Consider the following 22,887-nt stretch of genomic DNA (forward strand, 5'->3'; position numbering starts at 1 on the left):
TGTTTTGGCATCTCTCCGGCATGTGACCGTATCAAATGCTGTTCCAACAGCTCAGAGAGACTGTGTCAGCTTACAGCTGAGCAAAGCAACACGCAGTCTATCTTTGATCTGCGTGCAGAAAACCCGCGAGACGTTGTTTTCAAAAAACATCATTAAATCTGCTCTGTATGTTTTTCTGCACATTCCTTTAAACGTTCTTCAATGCTCATTAAATTGCATAACTTTAAGAGTTTATTTTAAAACAATCTTGCAACATATAGATGATTCCTAATTGGCTCATTTTTCAGATTTTGTTGTGCAAACACTGAGGCCAAGCGAGGCGTTCACTGACTGTGAAACAGTTGGAAAAAAGGGGTATTCGTTCTGCTGGGAGGTGAAATTGAATTGACAAAGGAGCTCATATCCTGTGAGAAACAGCGTTGTTTGTGGGTAAACAGACAGCGAGGAAGTGGTAACGACAGCAACAAACGCCATCGTTTCCTCCGCAGATGGAAGTGAAACTGGAGCGAGTGTTGACTGGAGGATGAGAGATGAAATAACATTCATCAGTTTACTCTGTTTGCTGCATTTCTTTTTTTGTTTTGTTTTTACTCGCTCCTTATTAGAGTCAGAGCTCTATTTAGCCGAGTATTCCTTTAACTTTAACTAGTAATGACTTCATGACTTTCTTTGCTAAAATTTTAACTATTAGAGAAAAAATTACTCATAACCATCCCAAAGACGTATCGTTCTCTTTGGCTGCTTTCAGTGATGCCGGTATTTGGTTAGACTCTTTCTCTCAGATTGTTCTGTCTGAGTTATTTTCATTAGTTACTTCATCCAAACCATCAACATGTCTATTAGACCCCATTCCTACCAGGCTGCTCAAGGAAGCCCTACCATTATTTAATGCTTCGATCTTAAATACGTATGATCAATCTATCTTTATTAGTTGGCTATGTACCACAGGCTTTTAAGGTGGCAGTAATTAAACCATTACTTAAAAAGCCATCACTTGACCCAGCTATCTTAGCTAATTATAGGCCAATCTCCAACCTTCCTTTTCTCTCAAAAATTCTTGAAAGGGTAGTTGTAAAACAGCTAACTGATCATCTGCAGAGGAATGGTCTATTTGAAGAGTTTCAGTCAGGTTTTAGAATTCATCATAGTACAGAAACCGCATTAGTGAAGGTTACAAATGATCTTCTTATGGCCTCAGACAGTGGACTCATCTCTGTGCTTGTCCTGTTAGACCTCAGTGCAGCTTTTGATACTGTTGACCATAACATTTTATTACAGAGATTAGAGCATGCCATAGGTATTAAAGGCACTGCACTGCGGTGGTTTGAATCATATTTATCTAATAGATTACAATTTGTTTATGTAAATGGGGAATCTTCTTCACAGACTAAGGTTAATTATGGAGTTCCACAAGGTTCTGTGCTAGGACCAATTTTATTCATTTTATACATGCTTCCCTTAGGCAGTATTATTAGACAGCATTGCTTAAATTTTCATTGTTACGCAGATGATACCCAGCTTTATCTATCCATGAAGCCAGAGGACACACACCAATTAGCTAAATTGGCTAAACTGCATAAAGACATGGATGACCTCTAATTTCCTGCTTTTAAACTCAGATAAAACTGAAGTTATTGTACTTGGCCCCACAAATCTTAGAAACATGGTGTCTAACCAGATCCTTACTCTGGATGGCATTACTCTGACCTCTAGTAATACTGTGAGAAATCTTGGAGTCATTTTTGATCAGGATATGTCCTTCAATGTGCATATTAAACAAATATGTAGGACTGCTTTTTTGCATTTGCGCAATATCTCTAAAATTAGAAAGGTCTTGTCTCAGAGTGATGCTGAAAAACTAATTCATGCATTTATTTCCTCTAGGCTGGACTATTGTAATTCATTATTATCAGGTTGTCCTAAACGTTCCCTGAAAAGCCTTCAGTTAATTCAAAATGCTGCAGCTAGAGTACTAACGGGGACTAGAAGGAGAGAGCATATCTCACCCATATTGGCCTCTCTTCATTGGCTTCCTGTTAATTCTAGAATAGAATTTAAAATTCTTCTTCTTACTTATAAGGTTTTTAATAATCAGGTCCCATCTTATCTTAGGGACCTCGTAGTACCATATCACCCCAATAGAGCGCTTCGCTCTCAGACTGCAGGCTTACTTGTAGTTCCTAGGGTTTGTAAGAGTAGAATGGGAGGCAGAGCCTTCAGCTTTCAGGCTCCTCTCCTGTGGAACCAGCTCCCAATTCGGATCAGGGAGACAGACACCCTCTCTACTTTTAAGATTAGGCTTAAAACTTTCCTTTTAACTAAAGCTTATAGTTAGGGCTGGATCAGGTGACCCTGAACCATCCCTTAGTTATGCTGCTATAGACTTAGACTGCTGGGGGGTTCCCATGATGCACTGAGTGTTTCTTTCTCTTTTTGCTCTGTATGCACCACTCTGCATTTAATCATTAGTGATTGATCTCTGCTCTCTTCCACAGCATGTCTTTTTCCTGGTTCTCTCCCTCAGCCCCAACCAGTCCCAGCAGAAGACTGCCCCTCCCTGAGCCTGGTTCTGCTGGAGGTTTCTTCCTGTTAAAAGGGAGTTTTTCCTTCCCACTGTCGCCAAGTGCTTGCTCACAGGGGGTCGTTTTGACCGTTGGGGTTTTTCCGTAATTATTGTATGGCTTTGCCTTACAATATAAAGCGCCTTGGGGCAACTGTTTGTTGTGATTTGGCGCTATATAAATAAAATTGATTTGATTTGATATTATTCCTTCAGAGTGTTCAAGACAGAAAAATTGTTGGAAAGATGAACTCAAATATTTAATATTTATTATTTCTGCACACGTAAGTTCTACGATGAGTTTGCATCCTGTTTTAGGTCTGTGTATATTTTAGTAAAATTAATTGCACAAATGTTGCTGCACATTTTAAATCTTTTTCTCGCCATATAAACCATGTATCCGTGTTCAATTCAGTGATGGAATCTACACGCAGTGGTGGAAAACAACAAGCTGTTTGTTTACTTGTAAAATAAAAATAATTCAAGATTTTAAACTAGACAAGCACTTCGGTTAAAAACAAAATGTAAACAGAGCGCTGTTTTTACTCTCTTCCTTTGAACTTTGTTCCAGCATTCTTTGAGGCTAATCAGGATCTCTGTCTTTGATTTCAATCATTTACATCCTGACCTGTTGTGTTTGATCCTGATCTTTAATCTTGAATGCTGACCTTTGATTTCAGTTACTGGCTTTTTGATAATTAATCATTTGATCAGTTATTCCTGAGGTCTCTTCTCCAGCCTTATATTCTGTGACTGCTGACCTGTGATCACGATGACTAAGCTTTGATCTTGATGGCTGATCTTTGATCCTAATAGTGCAAATAAGTCATGTTTGATCCTGATATTCTGACCACTGATGCTTCCATGATTCTGGTCCCTGACCTTATAGTGATCTTTGATCTTCAACACTTAATCCACTACTTTGTGATTGCTTATCTTTGATCCCAATTTCGTGATCATGTATGCTCCACCGATTGTGGTTACTGACTTTGATCATGATTGTTCACCTTTGATCCTGAATCCTATGTTCATTTGATAAGCTGTTCCTTTGATCAGTTTTGAACATCCTTTTATCCTGATTGCTGACCTCTGATTGTGATCACTGAGCTTTGAGCTTGATTGTTGATCTGTATTCCTAATTTAAAATTTTTAATAACGCATGGCCTTAGATACTTTTCAGGAGGAAAGAAATGATGACAGATTGTAGTAAAATTATTTCCCTACATGTTTTCTGCTGCACATCACTTATTTCTAACATGCACCAGCACCTGAGCACCAGTTATGTGCATGCCTCTATATAATGTGCAATGCACTGTTTATTTGTTTTTTAAATTGGTGTTTAATTAGTTGGAGTGGTTGACTTTGGTTACTATGCAGGTCATGCAGTCACTGTTTAACTTGCTGCACTTGTGGAGCACAGCTTTGCTTTCAGCTCAGGTCATGTCGCTTCACATCTGGCAACAAACAGTGTTTCCAAAGTAACAAAGAATGCATGAGAGCACTTTGTGTTTTCTGTTCCTCCACAGGGGGAGCCGCTCCCTCCTTCGTTGGTCAAGCTGGTGAGGAACTCCCCCATCTCGTCTGTGGATGACCTGAAGCTGCTGCTGCAGCAGATCAGCGCAATAGGTACAGCTGACCAACATGCATGCACTCACATGCACACATGTACACACACGTGCAGGCCCGTGGCACTCACACAGGCAGACGTGGAGGAGGTGAACATGTGGGTGCGTCTGTGGGAGCCTGACAGGCAGGAATGCACAGAGTTCACGCTATATTTACCCGGGAAAGCAGCAAGAGTGATGAAGCAGCTTAATGAGAACGAGGAGAGCTGTGACCTTGGTGCATGTTGGACAAACTGACAGAGAGTGAGAGAGACATTAACAGGACAAGGTCACTGCACCGTTCTGCTCTAGATTCTTGCAAGCGATGAAAAGCAACTCAAAAAAGTCACATAGCTCTGCTGCAGACACACAATTTCACAATTAATTACTGTGAACATTCTGAGAAAGTGAGTCAAGCGTACATATATGAATAGAAGGTGCTTTGATCATTCCATAGTGCATAAAATGGTGACATAACACAGACCAAAGAGGAACCAGAGAGGAGGATCCTAAAAAAACAGGGTACGAGGAAGTTACGCAGTATATGATTTAGTAAGGAATAAACATTTTCTCATTTAAATTTGACACGATTATTCAGTCTGATGGAGCTAAAAGAGAATATTACCACATTGTTATTGCTTAAGGTAAAATAATTTTTTTGTATTTGTACCCCAGTTGGCTGTCTGGCCCTAACTAGTGTTACTCTGGTGACTAAAGCATTATGGCTTCAAAAATTATGTCAGTGTCTTAAGAAAACATCAATAAGAAGCTCTCATTTTGACCTACTTTTTTTTATTAAAAAAGATAAAAATAAAAGAATATCCATATCACTCTTGTATCTTTGGTTACATTTTGATTTTGTTAAAATTAGAAGTTGTAATACAGCACAAGATCACTAAGATCATACAGTTACATTTTGTATGGTTTCACTAATGTTTAACAAATTATATATCAATAACTACATGCACGTTTACACCAGTTGTTTTGATTTGGGTTGTTTGACTGTGTATAATTATGAGTTAATACCCAGTTACTGAAATAATTACCCACCAATCAGCACATACAGAGCGTAGAGGTTCTACATATAAAACTCTGCAAAATATATATTTTTTGTACATAAATATGACTCAAGTAAAATGTGTCAGCACTCTACACTTGCAAAATACATTTAGTTTTGGGTGATGCAGCCAAAAAATTTGCTTTAGGTGGTCCCCTGCAATATTCGACAAAATGAGGTTGTATTTAATCAAGTATTTAATATTAACTGTATTACTGAGACATCAGCGGCAACCATCTTTGTGTTGTCATTTACAGGGCAGAACACCAATCACAAATAAAATAAGGTTTGTTACCTTTAAAATCAATTATTTTCTTCACTGAAATGGCAAAAAACAAGTAAACAAATAAAAAAATGCTTGTTTCAAATTAGATTTTCTGCAAACCCACTTATGAAATAAACTTTAAAAGCTATAATTTTTACAATACCCTTAATTTTCCAATTTAATATTCAATAACTCTAAATTTTATGATAGTGCATATTGTGATTATAGCATGATTTTACATGTATAAAAAAAATCTGTAACAAAGCACATTCAACTTTCTGATGTTTGACTTAATTATATATATATATTTTTGCTTTTACTGCTCACTGTTTCAAATATTACAAATCTAATCATTATTGCAACTTCACATAATATATAGACCTCCCTACAATGCTGAGGGATAATAGCTTTATTTATTTATTTTTAGTTTAAAAAAAAAAATGTTTGTGCTGTTACAAAAATCTTCAATCTGACGCAGATGAACAAAACTTTGCAAAAAGTTGTATTTTATTGTTTATGTATTTATGAATTAAATGTTAAGCCTATGATGTTTGAAAGTGTGTAAGGCAGCAAAATCATTAAAAGATAAAATATGAAAAGGGGTAAAAGTGTTAAAAAAAAAACAGCTAAAGAGACAAGCCCCAATAAAATTACTAAGTATACAGTAATGAATTGTTCACAGTTAATCAGGGGGCAGCCAATTAGTTTTTCAACCTTTAAATTAGAAAGACAATCTACATCACAGATATAGTCAGGACTAAGTATGAAGAAAAGACACGCTGACAAACTGCAAACAGACACAGATGAGCTATATTTAACACGTCGTATCTGTCCTCAACAGTATTCTCGACAGCGCCGGGATAAACTGTAGCAGAAAATAGCCCAATTGTTTTAGCGGAGGGGAGAAAAAAAATGGCTTCCTCTGTGTGGTGAACAATGAGCTCGGCTAAAAACTGCCCACACGTTTTACAAATGACTGTCGTCACTTGGAAACGTTTGGTTGTCAGGCAAGACAAGGAAATTTTTAAGGTTTTAGTTTTAACCCCTTTTCTATACATATCACAGCTGGTTCACAACAGAAAGAATATATATATATATATATATATATATATATATATATATATATATATATATATATATATATATATATATATATATATATATATATATATATTAATTAAGAAGGTGACACAATACATCACCAATAAATAGTGACAACAACCATGACAGTGAGACATATCAACAAAAACAACAAAAAAAACCTGTGTAAATACAGGGTATACTGAGAATATGGAATTTATGTGAATATATAGCTGCGGTTTCAGTGTAGAAGGGTCCCAGTTCAAACCCCACCCCTGCCACATTTGTCCATATAATGTGCAGCTGCCTCACGAAGGGCATCCGGTGTAAAACTTGTGCCAAATCAACATGCAGATCTGTCTTGGGTTTGTGATGGTGACCCTGAGTGAAAACAAGGAAGCAGCTGAAGGGAGTTACTTACTTTACGTGTGCATATGTATGTGAGAAAACTATGAATCTGTGTGCAGAGTGTGAAAGACAAAAATAGATGTGTGTTAACATGAATGATAGTGAGGAGTTTCATTAGTCTATTCAGTTCCATTTATTTATACAACAAAACAAATAAGGGTGAACTAGGACCACCCCCTGGGCAAGCACAGAGGCAAGAGGAAGAAACCGCAGACCAGAATCAGTGGGGTGACCATCTTCTTTAGTGATACTAATGATAAAATAACAAATAAAACAAAGACACAACAAAGAATTGTCATACACAAAGACAGAAATGTTGCAGCAGCAAACATACACAAGAGTCCAGTCGCCCCAACAACTGATAGCTCCAAAGAGGTCCAAATTGGTGAGTCAGTGATCAAACTCCAGACTTTACCCATATGATGCTTCTAAATGTGGTTCCATATCCAGAGCAAGCACCACAGAGCAACCTGCTCTGGTAGAAGAGGAAGTATGCAAGGACAGGACCATTATCGTGAACCACCAGGATGTGAGAAGTGACCCTGGGAACTGTAGACCAATGAAATCAGGCACCAAAACTCCCCACACATGGGAGTGGGGCTGCCCTGTGAGCAGGAGACACGGGGTACAAACGTCCAACCACAACACCAGGCAGATCCAAGTCCTCAACCTGATCTCGGGTCAAGTTTGCGATGGCATCATGAAAAGTGATTTAATCTATTAACTCATGATACCAAAATGAATTGTGTTATATTTCTGTGATGTTATGAAATTTGGGGTGATACGGGGGGTGTTGTGTTTATGGTTAGGATTAGGATTAAAAATAGTGTGATGCATTTCGTGACATATCATAAAAAAAAGTGTAAGACTGAGCTGGAACTCCCCCACGAATCACCGCACCCCTCATGGTTGATGCCGCTGCACCAAAGCTGAGGGAAGGGCTTCCCCTAACCTAGATGGCACCCTGGACAGCCCCACAGCACGCCATCCACACCAACACCCCCTGGACTGGAAAACTTTAAGTTGACTTCATTGCCCACTGTTGACACAAACATAAGGAGAACAGTCACATCTAGTCTACCTACATGGACTTCCTTCCTGCAGTCATGTGACTTTACAGTACAGACCAGGCCAAAAGTGACGCTGGATTCACTCGCTCAGGGCACAAACAGACCGGTTGCTATCACAATGCAAAGCACAAATCAACCCCTAGTGCACATAATATTTCATTTATCTTACAATTTGATATTTGAAACAGTTGTACAAGTTACAAATATAAAATTAATAAAGCCTGAATCTTGACACTTGATTGCAAAGCTGATTATTGAAGATTATACAGGTGAATACAGTCCAGAAACACTATAAGCATCCAGGTACTATATTCTTATAAGTACTGTAAATAGTATGAAGTGCATGGCCCAAGCAGAGGGTCACCCCTTTGAGTCTGGTCTGCTTGAGGTTTCTTCCTCAAATCATCAGAGGGAGTTTTTCCTTACCACTGTGCGCTTGCCCTAGGGGTTAGTGAGGTTAGACCTTACTTGTGTGAAGCGCATTGAGGCAGCTTTGTTGTGATTGGCACTATATAAATGAAATAAATTGAAATTCAATTGAAAAAGTGTATAAAAAAACAACAGCAAAAAAAGCAAAAAACAAACTGGACACTACACCATCGTCTCCCACAGACGGACGGATGTGAAGTATAAAATATTAAAATTACAGTAGCTATTATTAATAGCAGTGGCAAAGTTTTACATCACAATAAATATATACTTTTAATACCATCTATACTACCTATAGAGGTAATAGCTTTCAGACAGATGTTGAATATATTGTTGAATGTCAGCGCCCTCGTCTTATGTGCTGATTGTTTATTGATATTTTGTGATTTATCTCAGCAACAGGATGAGAGAGACATAATTTCTCCATCATTATGGCAAAACTCCACATGCAAGTAATTGTAGTAATTGTTGAGTAAACGGGCTGAATGATTGATGGACATGTTAGATCTATGGCGTTTTTTACATCCTCCGGGCAGAAGCGTCTTTTAGTGCTGTTGGTACCTCCATTACGTTATGAACCGCTCTTCCTGTTGTTGATACAGTATTTGAAACTTGTCCATGTTTGTACAAGCATTGTGTTAATGTGCAGCAGACATATTATCAAATTACTCTGTTATATGTGCAGCCCGCTGCATTTCTTTGGGTTCTCTACATTTACATGCATTATGTATATCAATTTGCATGATGTTTTTAATGTAACTAGCTGCTGTTGAATTGATGCAGGTGTTATCTGCATTTGCTCATGTTGTTGTGTTGTTTTTGTGTTGTGGCCTTTTTCAGCCACTATACGATACACTTGCAAAACTCATTACACATTTACAGATTATCTTCCACATTCACAAAACTGATTATGCACACATGGATTGAGATGCACTTTGGCAAAGTCCTGCATGTATCTGCAGATGTGAGAAGGCATCAGCACCCAACTGGAACTCTTCCGTTGATTTTGCACACACTGGCCGTCACAAACAGTAATTACATTATGGTGAATGACCAAACACCTAATTTGCTATACCTTTGTTGTTACTTTTGATTACATTTTTAAAATAATCAAATATTTGTATTGTTATGTATGTAATTTTAAACTTTGATTTTCAATTTTGTAATAAAGATACATATATATATATATATATACACACACACACACACACACACATATATATATATATATATATATATATATATATATATATATATATATATATATATATAAAAGCAACTAAATTGATTTTGCACTATTCTAGAAGTGTCATTAACAGTCACCACTTTTTTCTCTTTTACAATTTAAGCCATAAAAAGAATTTTCTTCTGCACCACTATAATTTTGTACCTTAATATTCAAATAAATGATTCACAGTCTTATATCCCCAATATCAGCAAAATTTGCCTCATCTGGAAAAAAAAAAAACTTTGGATTTTGACCCACGTGGGTTGAAATACAGCAACAGGAGGCATATTTTCTGTGGTGATGTCACACATGACTTGGGGGTGCTTTTACCCTTGAAGGATGAACTTGATCAGAGTCAGCATCATTGCAGAGAAGATACGTGACAGACACCCCCCCCCCCCCCCCCCAAAAAGTGTAAAATCTAAGCAAAAAGAAAGTGACAAACACAGCTTATAAACATAGGAAATATAAGTATTTTTCTTAGTTGGAGGAGAGAAATCAGCAGCCAGAATCCAGTTTCCCCTGAACACACATGCACTTCCAGCTTCATGTGATCTGCACAATCACATGGAACGAACTCACTCTATTTGCCATTTAGTCTCCCCAAATATACTTGATTTTCAATACAATTAACTGTATTTTTTGTATAATTGTGTCAATATTGATAATCAAAGGGGGATACACCTTTAATTTAAAATCTCAACCATTTTTAACTATAAATATATCTAAACTCATTTTGCATAGTATGACCTTCTTAGAATTTGCTTCGTCTCATCTTCTCTTCTGTTTTCTTTCTTTCTGTTTAGAAGAAGAAGAAGAAGACGAGCATGATATTGTCCCAAACCGTACCCACGGCCGATACCCCAGAAGTCTCAGTAGGTTTTCCTCTGTTCTTGTTCTCTGTCTGCATTTTTCACTGTTTTGTTTGCATTTCATCATCTGTTTGTTGTTACTCATAAATCATTCTCTCTTCCTTCTTCCTCACCAGTGAACATACCGGTGGCTCAGCCGGCGGCGTGCAAAATTCGGACAGAGGTGATGGAGGTGACGAGATCCATGGTGGACCGCCGCAATGCTGACTTCTGGGTGTTTCCGCTTTGCGTGGAGGTGCAGCGCTGCTCCGGCTGCTGTAATGCCAGGCAGATGCAGTGCGTCCCCACTAACACCTCCAGCAGATACCTGCAGGTACACGACACACACTGCTGACATGAAAACACACCAGCGGCTCTGAATCCATTCAAGACTTAAACCGTCACTCCCCAAATTCCACGGTGCCATGTTTATGTGTATGCTGCAGGGAGTGACAAAGTATTCCAGGAGCCCGGAAATCTCAACATTTCTAATATAAACGTATGTTCACACTATTGCAATATTGAGATCTTTATAACCATACAACTGTAGGTGGCGCTGTCTATTTCGTCTGCTTCACTCCCATTACGCAACATACTAGTATTAACCGTTAACTTGCCATTAATTTTTTTTTTCATTTAGTTCTCAACAAGAAGCAAATTTCTTTCTCCACAATTCTGGAAATTTGGATGTATTTTTAGCATTAACTTTTCCTCCAGTATGACCACAGTCACTGCCCTGCACTCTGCACTGCATGTACAATTGTCAGCTTGGTGCACGGTCAAAATGCAATAAATCTGATCTTTCAGTGTAGTGCACTGTTCCTCTGCGCATGGCTGCAGCCTACCACATGCACAGCAATGGAGAAGTTGTGTGCATTTTTCATGATCATGTAAGGACATCTTGTTACATTAAATGGGTCATATTATGCATCTGTTCATCAGGTTAGGAAAGGTCACCAGGTGTCTTTAAATCAAGCAGCAATCTCTACTGTTGAATAATGAAGAAATTATGGGCGTGCCAAAACCTTCAGTTCCTTGAATGCCAACTTGAGACTGGCTTCAAAAGCGACTCAATCACCGTAGGCATCCTGTCTCGTTAATGGTACTAATGGACTCATCTAAGAAGATGGTGCAGATTTGCACTGATTAGTGGATATCAGTGGATAGTGACATTGGCTGCATTTGTTGTGTCATGGTGCAGACACAGACTCTAAGCTTTTAGTATAAAAAAATGATAAAATCATTTATTTTACCAAAGGTGCAAAGTCCAAGGAGGGCAAAGGAGTGGCGAAGCTTGGCACAGCTGGCACAGGAGGTAGGGCAATGAAGTGATGAGGAGTGAATGAATGAGCCGGTCTTTTAAACTGCACTGGAGTAGGAGTAGACGATTGATCACAGATGTGAGTAGCAAGCAGGTCAGCCGCACCCAGCCTAAGACTCATAAGACAAACAGAAAAAGGTGAAATCGACGCATGTGGTTATTGAGGCAATATACTGATTGTACTGTAGTTTTTAATAGCTGCACCAAAGACACCTGTTCTGAACAGCCCCGCCTAGTCAACAGAAACTAGATACCTGCTACCCTAAGCTAGCTTGGTAACTTTGAAGTAGGTGGGCATCTTTGGGCTTCATTCGTCCCCACCCCAGGCCATGCTCCACCCTTTAGCCATTTATGGGTTGGCTGGGAGTTAGGCGGAGTAAGGCACTGCCAAGATGACAACATCTAAAACTAATCCACCTGAGCTTCAAATCTGCTCTTTAGAATACCTAAGGGTTTGTCCAATCTATGATTTAACCTTCAAGCAACTGACTGTAGTCATTTATGATGCCAGCAACATATTGATATGTGCTGTTGTGATATTTTTAATCAGAAAAACATGTCCTACCCATGAATTTGTGAATCTACTTGTCCTACAGCTTTTTATTATTATTATTGGACTTTTTCCTTTGGTGTTGTGAGGACATTAGAAAGTTATCAAGGATCATTTATGACCCCAGAAAAACAAGCTTGTTTTTTTAAACATTGCAGGCTTTCAATTTATTGTATGAAATAAGCAATTAATTAAATTAAAACGTTTGATGCAATAAATGCAAAGGGAGGCATGAAAAAAGTTTAAAATATAATGGGGTCATAAGTGAACACCCCCGGTCATATTTGTTTCTAAAATATCTTGGTCGCTTTCTACTAAAACGATACCGTCTGTGCTGGAAATATGTGACATCACAGCAGCTGGAGATGTTTTGTCATTTTATATTCTTTAGTGATTTTTACACAGTGTTTTACCGACTAACGTTTCATCATTTTTACTTATTTTACAGGTGAACAAGATCCACTTCATAAACAGGAAACTTCAGTATGACAAAGCCATCATCTCTGTTGAAGACCACGTCAGCTGTCGGTGCCAGGCTCCACTATCTCCTTCCTCTGCTGCAATCCCTCGTTCCTCTGTGCACGTGAACCCAAACCCACCTCCTGCTCCATCATTGCACCATCTTCGGCCCTTGCTTCCTGCTCCGCCCAAGACTCACGCCTACAAGGCGGACCTCCATCGCCATGATGATCTGAAGCACAACCAGCAGCACCGTCACCCTGAGGACCGCGATCCAGCAGCGAGGCAGTGGCAGCAGGGCACGTACACCCACCTGGTGCACTGGGTGCAGCCGAGGGTGCACCAGGTGCCCGGGCGGGTCGGAACACTTGGAACGAGTAGCAGTTGGCCATCAGAGGCGAGGGCAGAGCACAGTGTGATGGGAGGGCCCCAACATGTTCCAAGGGAAGGTGCACAAGGGAGTGGGAGCACAGAGGAAGGGAGTGTGCACGTGTCAAAGAGCGGTGCCAAAACGCATCACGCTGATCACGCGCAGAGGCAGCATCACCATCATCATCATCAGCTGCACCAGCAGGTTAACCACGGCCAGTCAGCGGGCGACCAAGAGCTCAGGACACAATATCGACTCCACACTCCCCAATCAGACAGTCCACTCCCGCACAGCACCCCTACCCAGACACCCGCTGACAAACCAGAACTAAAGCCCCGCCCTCTTGCGCCCGCTAACCAGAAAGACTCAGCAGACGGCATGAACGGTCAAAACCAAACAGTATTTACAAATCACAAACAAATACAAACTGAAGGAGGTGGACACAAAGGTCCGAACGAGAGGGAGGAGTCCGGCTCGGCCAACAGTGGTGACACCCCCGGGCCAGAGGCCGCCAGTCAGGGACAAGAAAAAGACTCTAAAGTGAGTGGGGAGGGCAGTTTAATGGAAGAGGAGAGGAGAGAGAAACTTCTGGAGATGGTACAGAAGGAAGCAGATCCGCAGAGTCTTCTTCATCCCCATCATCCTCAGCAAAGACCAAAGCCGACCACATTTAAAACAGGTGAGCCGTCTGTCTGTGCACGAGGGAGACCAGAGCTTCTAAAAGAGTCCCAGGCTTTAAAAGTGAATCATCATGATGCAAGTAATTTGACTGTGTGTATTCTGAACCAAAAAATCCTTATCTTTAACATTGAACAAATTAAGTAAAAAAAATTCATAAAGAAGTCAAAAATCTGGATTGTGGATTTGGTGAACATTTGAATTTAATATGGAAAAGCCAATTTGATGTACATTTTGCATGATATCTCAGTCAAAACTGCCTAAATCACTCTCATTTGTGCCAGTGAGGTGCAAACTGGCACTCTCACTTAATAGACTAAGTCTGAACCGCATCTGATCCGTATTGCAGATTAAGCAGATATTTGATTTTAACATTGAAAAGCCCTTTTGATCTATAGTTTATTTTATATTTTAGCTTATGAAAAGTCACTTCTAACAGGACTTTGACCTTGAAAATGTTTTGAAGGTAAAAATTTGTGGAATTGGAAACTAGTGTTGGCGGAGGTTTGCACTCTACGAGCACAGTGCACCAGTTTGAAATTGAAATCTATCCACAGATTTGTTTATTATAACTACATAAACACACTAAAAGGGCAGTTTTCAGGCTAACATGTCACCATATGCCCTAAAAACAGCTATTAAAGTTTGCAGCTAAAATAAATAAATAAATAAAAATACTCCACATATAATGAGGTGATGGAACTGAAAATTTTCAAGTCTCTAAAAAGGAACCTGATTTAAATGGAAAGGAGCTCTTCTGTTGGTCTTTGTACGCATAATTGTTTGTATTCAATTAACGGATGAATCAATGATGGATACATTTTTAAAATTGCATACAGACAAACACTATAAGCAGGCTGAAGGTGATGAATAAACATCAATAAGGTTCTCTTGGTATGTTATATCATCAGACTGCGCTAACACATTCGTGGACAACTGTGATCTTCTCACGCCAGATTGTCTGGGTTATAGACCGACACATTTAGGGATGTGTATATGTGAAAGTGAGAATGGGGTTGAAGAGATGGAACATGTGATTTTTATATGCAAGTCCAACTTGAACTCCTGCTGGTTCCACAAAAAGCTCTGAGTTTGCAAAAGTCAAGGACACGCCGAAGGGCATGAGGCTCTGTTCAGAGGCTATTTAAAATCAGCATGTATTGAAATTTCAACCACAGTTTTTGTTTTTTGTATATGTATGTAAGAGTTTCCCCAGCAGGAAACGTCTCTGTGTACATGAAGGACTAAACAAGATGACCACCTGTCCTGCTATTCTTCCTGTCCCTCCTGAGAACTCTGCAGTCGGCAACTCCAAATTTCCCACGATTCCGTGTGTGACTCACGGGCATCAAGCTTACCAGCTGACCCATGACTAAACTTTCCATTTCACTTATTCCTTTGTTAGCACCTCTGCTAAGATGCTTGAGTCTTCACCTCAATGTTTTCTTGCTTGATTAGTACAATTAATGACCAGATGTCTATTATTAATATACAGTAGTGTTCAGAATAATAGTAGTGCTATGTGACTAAAAAGATTAATCCAGGTTTTGAGTATATTTCTTATTGTTACATGGGAAACAAGGTACCAGTAGATTCAGTAGATTCTCACAAATCCAATAAGACCAAGCATTCATGATATGCACACTCTTAAGCTATGAAATTGTGCTATTGGTAAAAAAAAAAAAAAAAAAGTAGAAAAGGGGGTGATCACAATAATAGTAGCATCTGCTGTTGACGCTACAAACTCAAAACTATTATGTTCAAACTGCTTTTTTAGCAATCCTGTGAATCACTAAACTAGTATTTAGTTGTATAACCACAGTTTTTCATGATTTCTTCACATCTGTGAGGCATTAATTTTGTTGGTTTAGAACCAAGATTTTGCTCGGTTACTAGTGTGCTTGGGGTCATTGTCTTGTTGAAACACCCATTTCAAGGGCATGTCCTCTTCAGCATAAGGCAACATGACCTCTTCAAGTATTTTGACATATCCAAACTGATCCATGATACCTGGTATGCGATATATAGGCCCAACACCATAGTAGGAGAAACATACCCATATCATGATGCTTGCACCACCATGCTTCACTGTCTTCACTGTGAACTGTGGCTTGAATTCAGAGTTTGGGGGTCATCACACAAACTGTCTGCGGCCCTTGGACCCAAAAAGAACAATTTTACTCTCATCACTCCACAAAATATTCCTCCATTTCTCTTTAGGCCAGTTGATGTGTTCTTTGGCAAATTGTAACCTCTTCTGCACGTCTTTTATTTAACAGAGGGACTTTGCGGGGGATTCTTGCAAATAAATTAGCTTCACACAGGCGTCTTCTAACTGTCACAGCACTTACAGGTCACTCCAGACTGTCTTTGATCATCCTGTAGCTGATCAGTGGGTGAGCCTTTGCCATTCTGGTTATTCTTCTATCCATTTTGATGGTTGTTTACCGTTTTCTTCCACGCGTCTCTGGGTTTTTTTTGTGTGTGTCCATTTTAAAGCATTGGAGATCATTGTAGATGAACAGCCTATAATTTTTTGCACCTGTGTATAAGTTTTCCCCTCTCCAATCAACTTTTTAGTCAAACTACGCTGTTCTTCTGAACAATGTCTTGAACATCCCATTTTCCTCAGGCTTTCAAAGACAAAAGCATGTTCAACAGGTGCTGGCTTCATCCTTAAATAGGGGACACCTGATTCACACCTGTTTGTTCCACAAAATTGACGAACTCACTGACTGAATGCCACACTACTATTACTGTGAACACCCCCTTTTCTACTCTTTTTACTAATAGCCCAGTTTCATAGCCTTAAGAGTGTGCATATCATGAATGCTTGGTCTTGTTGGATTTGTGAGAATCTACTGAATCTACTGGTACCTTGTTTCCCATGTAACAATAAGAAATATACTCAAAACCTGGATTAATCTTTTTAGTCACATAGCACTACTATTATTCTGAACACTACTGTATATTATTTCCAACTACCTATGCTAATACAACCGCAGGCCTGTGTTAGCAGTTAGCATTAGCCTACGTGTCACATGCTAGTGGCTAACATTCACGTATGAAGTCAGACTTACCACGGTTGGTGCAGACAATTAGCATTAACTATGGCTAGCATGAGCCACAGTTACACTACAGTGACACTTCCAACGGTAGAAAAAGTCATTTAGCGAAATTACTGTCTTCACCCACGGCAACCGTGGTAACATTGCTGTGTTAATTACAATGAAAATCATTACACTTACTTGACATTTGCAACAGTTAATCAATGTTTTGCAAAGCATTAATCCACATTCTCACTTTCATGGATTTGCATAATGGAAGATGACGACCTACAACAGCGACAAACAAGTGCATAAAGCTCACGGTTGCCCAAGAACATTATCTAATGCGCAGTGTGATGACATACCATACCAGACTTGTGCCATGTGACATGCAGAAACAACAAATGTGTAACTTTTTATCATTATTTTTATCATTATTATTATTATTGCTTATCCTTGCACATGCTGTTTGATGAACATTTTCCTCTACTTGCACCCATCTTGTGTGTTTTTTAAGAGCTGACGTAACATGTGAATTTCTCCTCTTTGAGATCAGTAAAAGTCTTATCCTATCTTATCTTATCAAAGTATGTGAAACAAAGTAAAAGTTTTTAAACATCTTGAAAATCCCAGCTTGGTTAAAAAGCCACCACAGGACAATGACAGAATATTCTGCTTCATCATGGACATCCTCCCAGATCTTTTGAGGTTTTCCAAGATAATAGTGCAGCAGATAACTGAAATAATAATTCAAATGGTGATACAAGCACCAACTTTGGCACAAATACTCCTTAAACATTACTCTTCTGAAAAGGCAGACTATCCACTTGATTTTTGAACAGGCGGCCAAGTGGAGATTGAAGAATTACACTGGGGTCAAAATTTACAAATGCTCCAATCATTTTGAAAAGTATGCCACATTATTTGTCTGATCATAAAGATTCGACAAAGATATAGTTTGGACTATCTTTGATTGAAAGTTATGAAGTTATGGGGTAAAAACAGCAAAAACTGTGACAAAGATTAATTCCAGTTTATACAGGAGGCCAAAGCTAAAGTTGCTCCAATTTTGGCAAAAAAGTGATGCAAATTATTGGTTGAGTGAATATGGTTTTAAAAAGGAATAGTTTGCACCATGTGTCATACTTTGTAATCATGTTACAGGGTAACATTTGTCAGATGCCATTGAATCCAATGGATGTCGACATTGTTTGACCTTAACTTTGGACAGTAAACAGTCAACATAGTCAAAAGCATATTAATCCTACCAGCTCAACCAATAATTTGCATCATGCTTTACCAAAATTGGAGCAACTTTAAATTAATTCAAAACAGTAGAATTACCAGGTGCCACACACTGCTAGCATTAGCTTGTTGCTAACACTAGCCGTTAACATATTACAGTAGACTTGTGTTTTTTCCTTTAACACAGCCTGTCAGTAGTCCTACACACTCCACCTCCACAAATTCATTAATATCCTGAAAACGCTCCAACGACAAAGGCCGGATCCAGCCTGGAGCAAAGAATTTTAAATTTAAAGGTAAATGCGGATAAAGGAGTGAAGCAAGGAACTCTGGGATATTCCAAGACAGATCTTTGGCAGAAATGTGCACTTTAAAGTGCACCCTTCAATTAAACCTAGCACGCTTTAACGTGCTTCCACAAAATGATGTCATTGATTAGTGTCTTAGCAACCGCATTGCCCAAGAATACCGTTTTATTCAGCGACTGAGGAAAAAGTTTCATCGTCAACACATTTAATTTTGAGTTTCCTGTGTACTTTCCCTCTTTCAGTCCTTTCTACGGCGGTTCCTGGCTCACCCTTGGCCCATCAGACACCATTCCGCCCTGCCTCGCCCCGCCGCAGGAGGAAACACCGCAAGCGCATCAGCAAAGCCACCATCCGAGCCATGATTATGTAGAGCTGCAGGTGAGGAGGAGTGAGCGCAAGAGCAGGGATGACAACGGGGTGACGTGAGGGCAGCAAAAACAGAAAATCCTGAAATATTCCCACTGAATCCCTAAGAACACTGCTCATTAATCAATAATTGATATTTTGGAAGTTAAATTTATGAAAAAAATGTGCCTCAAAGTACTTTTTAAAATGTTGAAGTGTTACTCCTAATTGAACTACAAAAAAACAACAAAAAACAAACAAACAAACATATGATTCCAATTCCAAGATGTGATTCCAATTTGCTGAACTCTAGTTTGGATTATTTATTCATTAATTTATTTTTAAATTGTGATATATATATACACGAGGTCTGTTAGAAAAGTATCCGACCTTATTATTTTTTTCAAAAACCATATGGATTTGAATCATGTGTGATTACATCAGACATGCTTGAACCCTCGTGGGCATGCAAGAGTTTATTCACGCCTGTCGGTTACGTCATTCACCTGTGGGCAGTCTTTGAGTGAGGAGTGGTCCACCCTCTTGTTATTTTTTTCATTGTTTAGGAATGGCTCAAAGACTGCTGCTTTGTTTGATAAAAATTTTTTCAAAACCTGTAAGGCACAACTGAGTGGACACCATTCGATAAATTCAGCTGGTTTTCGGTGAACATTTTAACGGCTGATGAGAGATTTTGGTCTGTTAGTGTCGCCGTAAGGACGGCCCACGGCGCCTGACGGTGATCTGCACTCCGAGGCGGCGTTGTCTCGCTGTTTCAAGCTGAAAACTTCCACATTTCAGGCTCTGTTCACCCAGGTCGTCGTCAGAGAACAGAGAAGTTTCAGAAGAGGTCGGCATGAGGAGTTTATTCGGACATTCCACTGTTAAAGGGCATTTTGTAATGAAAGAACGTGCGGGCAGGTTCGCATGTCGGGCCGGACCCGACCGCGGGGGGTCGCGACAGGAAAAACACCTCCGTTGGAAACCTTAACGGACAAGTTGAAACATGCCCAGCTGTTAAAAAATTTCGCAGATACTCACTTGTTGAAAGCCATCAAAAGCCGCCTGAATTTTACAAATGGTTTTCAACACGGAGGTGTTTTTAATGTTGCGGCGCAGACGGATTTGCCACGTCGTCACGGATCCGACTCTGCGAATTTGCCTGCACGTTCTTTCATTACAAAATCTCCTTTAACAGTGGAATGTCCACATAAACTCCTCATTCCAACCTCTTCTGACACTTCTCTGTTCTCTGACGACGTCCTGGGTGAACAGAGCCTTAAATTAGGATGTTTTCAGCTCGAAACAGCCAGACGGACGTCACCTCCGACCGCGCCGCGCCGATCCGCTTTGTGAGCTGTCCTTAAAGCAAAAGAAACTCCACAATCTCTCATCAGCCGTTAAATTTTTCACCGAAAACCAGCTGAATTTCTCAAATAGTGTCCACACGGATATCCCTCACAGGTCCTGAAAAAAGTTTGATAAAGCAACGCGCGCCGTCTCCAGCAGCGTCTCATACAAAGGATTTCAGCCAAGAGGGCGGGACCAGTGCTCACTCAAAGCCTGCCCACAGGCGAATGACGTCACCGACACGTGTGAAAAAACTCACGCATGCGCACGAGGGTTCAAGCATGTCTGGTGTAATCGCACGTGATTCAAATCCATATAGTTTTTTTTTTTTCTTTTATTATAAAACTGCCGCTTAGTTTTCTAATAGACCTCGTATATATATATATATATATATATATATATATATATATATATATGTACAAACCCAATTCCAATGAAGTTGGGACGTTGTGTAAAATGTAAAGCAGTAAAACCTTGTATTAAATGAAGCTTATTAGACCCCCAGAACTAGACAGATGGTGTGTGTTGGCAGCATTTTAAAGAGACAGTGGGTTTGAGAGATTTATTAAGAATAAATATATTGAACCACAAATGGTCGGCTGATGACTGTGTTTGTCCTACAAGCCCAAATTTTAAAGCGTGTGACATTCCTTGTGAACAGCCAGATTTTTCAGCATGAAAGTCGTTAGCGATCGTGTCCAACAAATAATTGAGAGGAAAACTGCAGATGTGCGTTATGTTCTATAATTTGTTTAAGAAATACTCATGTGTAACATTTAAAGTGTTGTGTCAGTTGGAACTGCCGAGGGCACTGCCACTTCTGTGCTTTTCTCCAGAAAATTCAACCAGTATGTGATCTTGTGTGCTGATATAAACCACCAACCTCTCTGTCTCCGTCTCTGTCTCTCCTTCAGGCAGTGGGAAAACTATGCTGATGTTTGTGCCCACGGCTTGCAGGCAAGACGGAGGAACCGGAAAACTGCGATTGTTGAAAGCGGCACATTGTGGACAGGTGCTGGAGGATCCACCGCTTATGGCCACAGCTTTTAACCGGCTCACTCAGGAGGACGGCAAACTGTCGGCCACAGAATGTCCAGCCTCACTGGATGGGATTTAAGTGCAATCTTGTGGATGTCTTTGACTTTCCACACTAAACCCGGGACATAAAAGAACCATAAACCCCACTCAACGGGATCAACGGAAGCTTATCAGACGCCCGGAGCAGCTACACTGCAGTTAGCAGCCAGTGATTGGCTGTTTGACGGGAGCCTAACTACTGACGGGTCTAACTGGAGAACACTAGGATGACTTGGTCTAGAAAAGGTGGCGTTGAAACTGGTGTTCGAGTTGACTTTAGAGTGAAAATTCTGATGCAGGCAACTGGATTTCTACACTGGGATGACAACTGGAACTGGAGACTGATGTATAAAGCCCCCTTCTCGCTTTCATGGATATATATCCGTTTAAGCCCGTGGTTTGGAACCTTGTCCCTACTGTGGAAAATGTTAAACCAGGTCACCAACCCTGCTCCTGGAAACCACCTGCCGTGCTTCTTTTCCAGTTATCTCTGCTCCACCCACTGCTAATTAAGTCAGGTGTGCTCAGCCAGTCAACAGCAACAATATGCCAGACTTGGTGAATCAGCCATGGTTGCAGTAGGTACGCTTGGAAAACATGCAGGGTAGGAGAACCCCAGGAGGAGGGTTGGTGAACCCTACAGTCCGTTGGTGTCTCTCCCTCAACCCCAATCACAAACTTTGATATACTTTGGTAACGGTGCTTTGACACTTGGACACATTTTGGTTCCGCACTCCCGCACACTTCATCGTCACAATACAGCCTGCTATGTTTCCAGCTGGATGCTGCGTTTTGTGCACTGGATGCTGCATATATAAAATAATTATTTCATAGCAGATTAATCATTTTCTCTCAGAGTTTGGCTATTGAAAACACAGAGAATCGCTTCCGGAATCACAGAGGAGCATTTCATCTGCAGGTTTTTGTTCTCTCTCTCTAGTGAGCTTCATGAGGTGGAGAACACATTTGGAACCATCTAAAAGGTAATTATTTGTAATATTTATATTGTAATAGCTTGGTAAAACAGTTGCATTTTCATTCCTTCTTATGAGCAGCTGTAAAAGTATGTTTATCGTACATTTAACATCTCATTGTAATCAATCAGATGAGGTGCACTGTGATGCAGTGCGCTGACGCAATCTCTCGCACTCACGCACTGTTTTTTAATTGTTTGCGCAAAGTTCACGTACTTGCGTCACAGATATTTTGAACTTTTCAAAATTTTCTTTGTGCACTTGCACAAAACAGCAAACAGTTTACAACGGTTTACAACGAGTTTACTCTCTTGCATGGCAGACTGCGTGCAAGTGCGCGGATCAAATTTGTGCAAGTGTCAAGGCACGTTAATCCGCTGCATTTACGTTCCCGTACATAGGGAGATTTTCCAGAAGCGCCGCTGTCACGCTAAAGTTATACTGTGGTTGTTTATGCATACTTTGCACGGTCCAAGCCCAGCACATTACTCCATCAAACCACACGTAAGCGCAATTGTGATCTTCACACGTCGCTTTGTCACGGTTGTACACCGCGAGCTTCCGGGATGCATATCTGTGAAAGTGGGAACGAGGCTTTAGAATGTGAAGCT

At 40.0% G+C, this 22,887-nt stretch overlaps 1 protein-coding gene and 1 long non-coding RNA gene across 2 annotated transcripts in view; one reads left to right on the forward strand and one right to left on the reverse strand.

Annotated features, from left to right (window-relative positions):
- si:ch211-79m20.1 overlaps positions 1-21,716 on the forward strand; it is a 41,273-nt gene extending 19,557 nt beyond the window's left edge. Inside the window, exons 2-7 of the mRNA XM_034188503.1 lie at positions 4,087-4,186; positions 10,508-10,576; positions 10,690-10,886; positions 12,872-13,931; positions 18,773-18,908; positions 21,140-21,716. Coding sequence (XP_034044394.1) covers positions 4,087-4,186; positions 10,508-10,576; positions 10,690-10,886; positions 12,872-13,931; positions 18,773-18,900 — 1,554 coding nt within the window. The 3' untranslated portion in view covers positions 18,901-18,908; positions 21,140-21,716. The remainder of the gene's footprint in view (positions 1-4,086; positions 4,187-10,507; positions 10,577-10,689; positions 10,887-12,871; positions 13,932-18,772; positions 18,909-21,139) is intronic.
- Positions 9,348-12,467, reverse strand: LOC117526431. The gene is made up of 3 exons (XR_004565286.1): positions 12,389-12,467; positions 11,095-11,096; positions 9,348-9,360 (listed from the first exon to the last, which is right to left on the reverse strand). It is a non-coding gene; the product is annotated as an uncharacterized LOC117526431 (long non-coding RNA).
- Positions 21,717-22,887: the final 1,171 nt, after the last annotated feature.

Source organism: Thalassophryne amazonica, chromosome 15 (genome assembly GCF_902500255.1).
Source record: "Thalassophryne amazonica chromosome 15, fThaAma1.1, whole genome shotgun sequence".
NCBI classification, from domain to species: Eukaryota; Metazoa; Chordata; class Actinopteri; order Batrachoidiformes; family Batrachoididae; genus Thalassophryne; species Thalassophryne amazonica.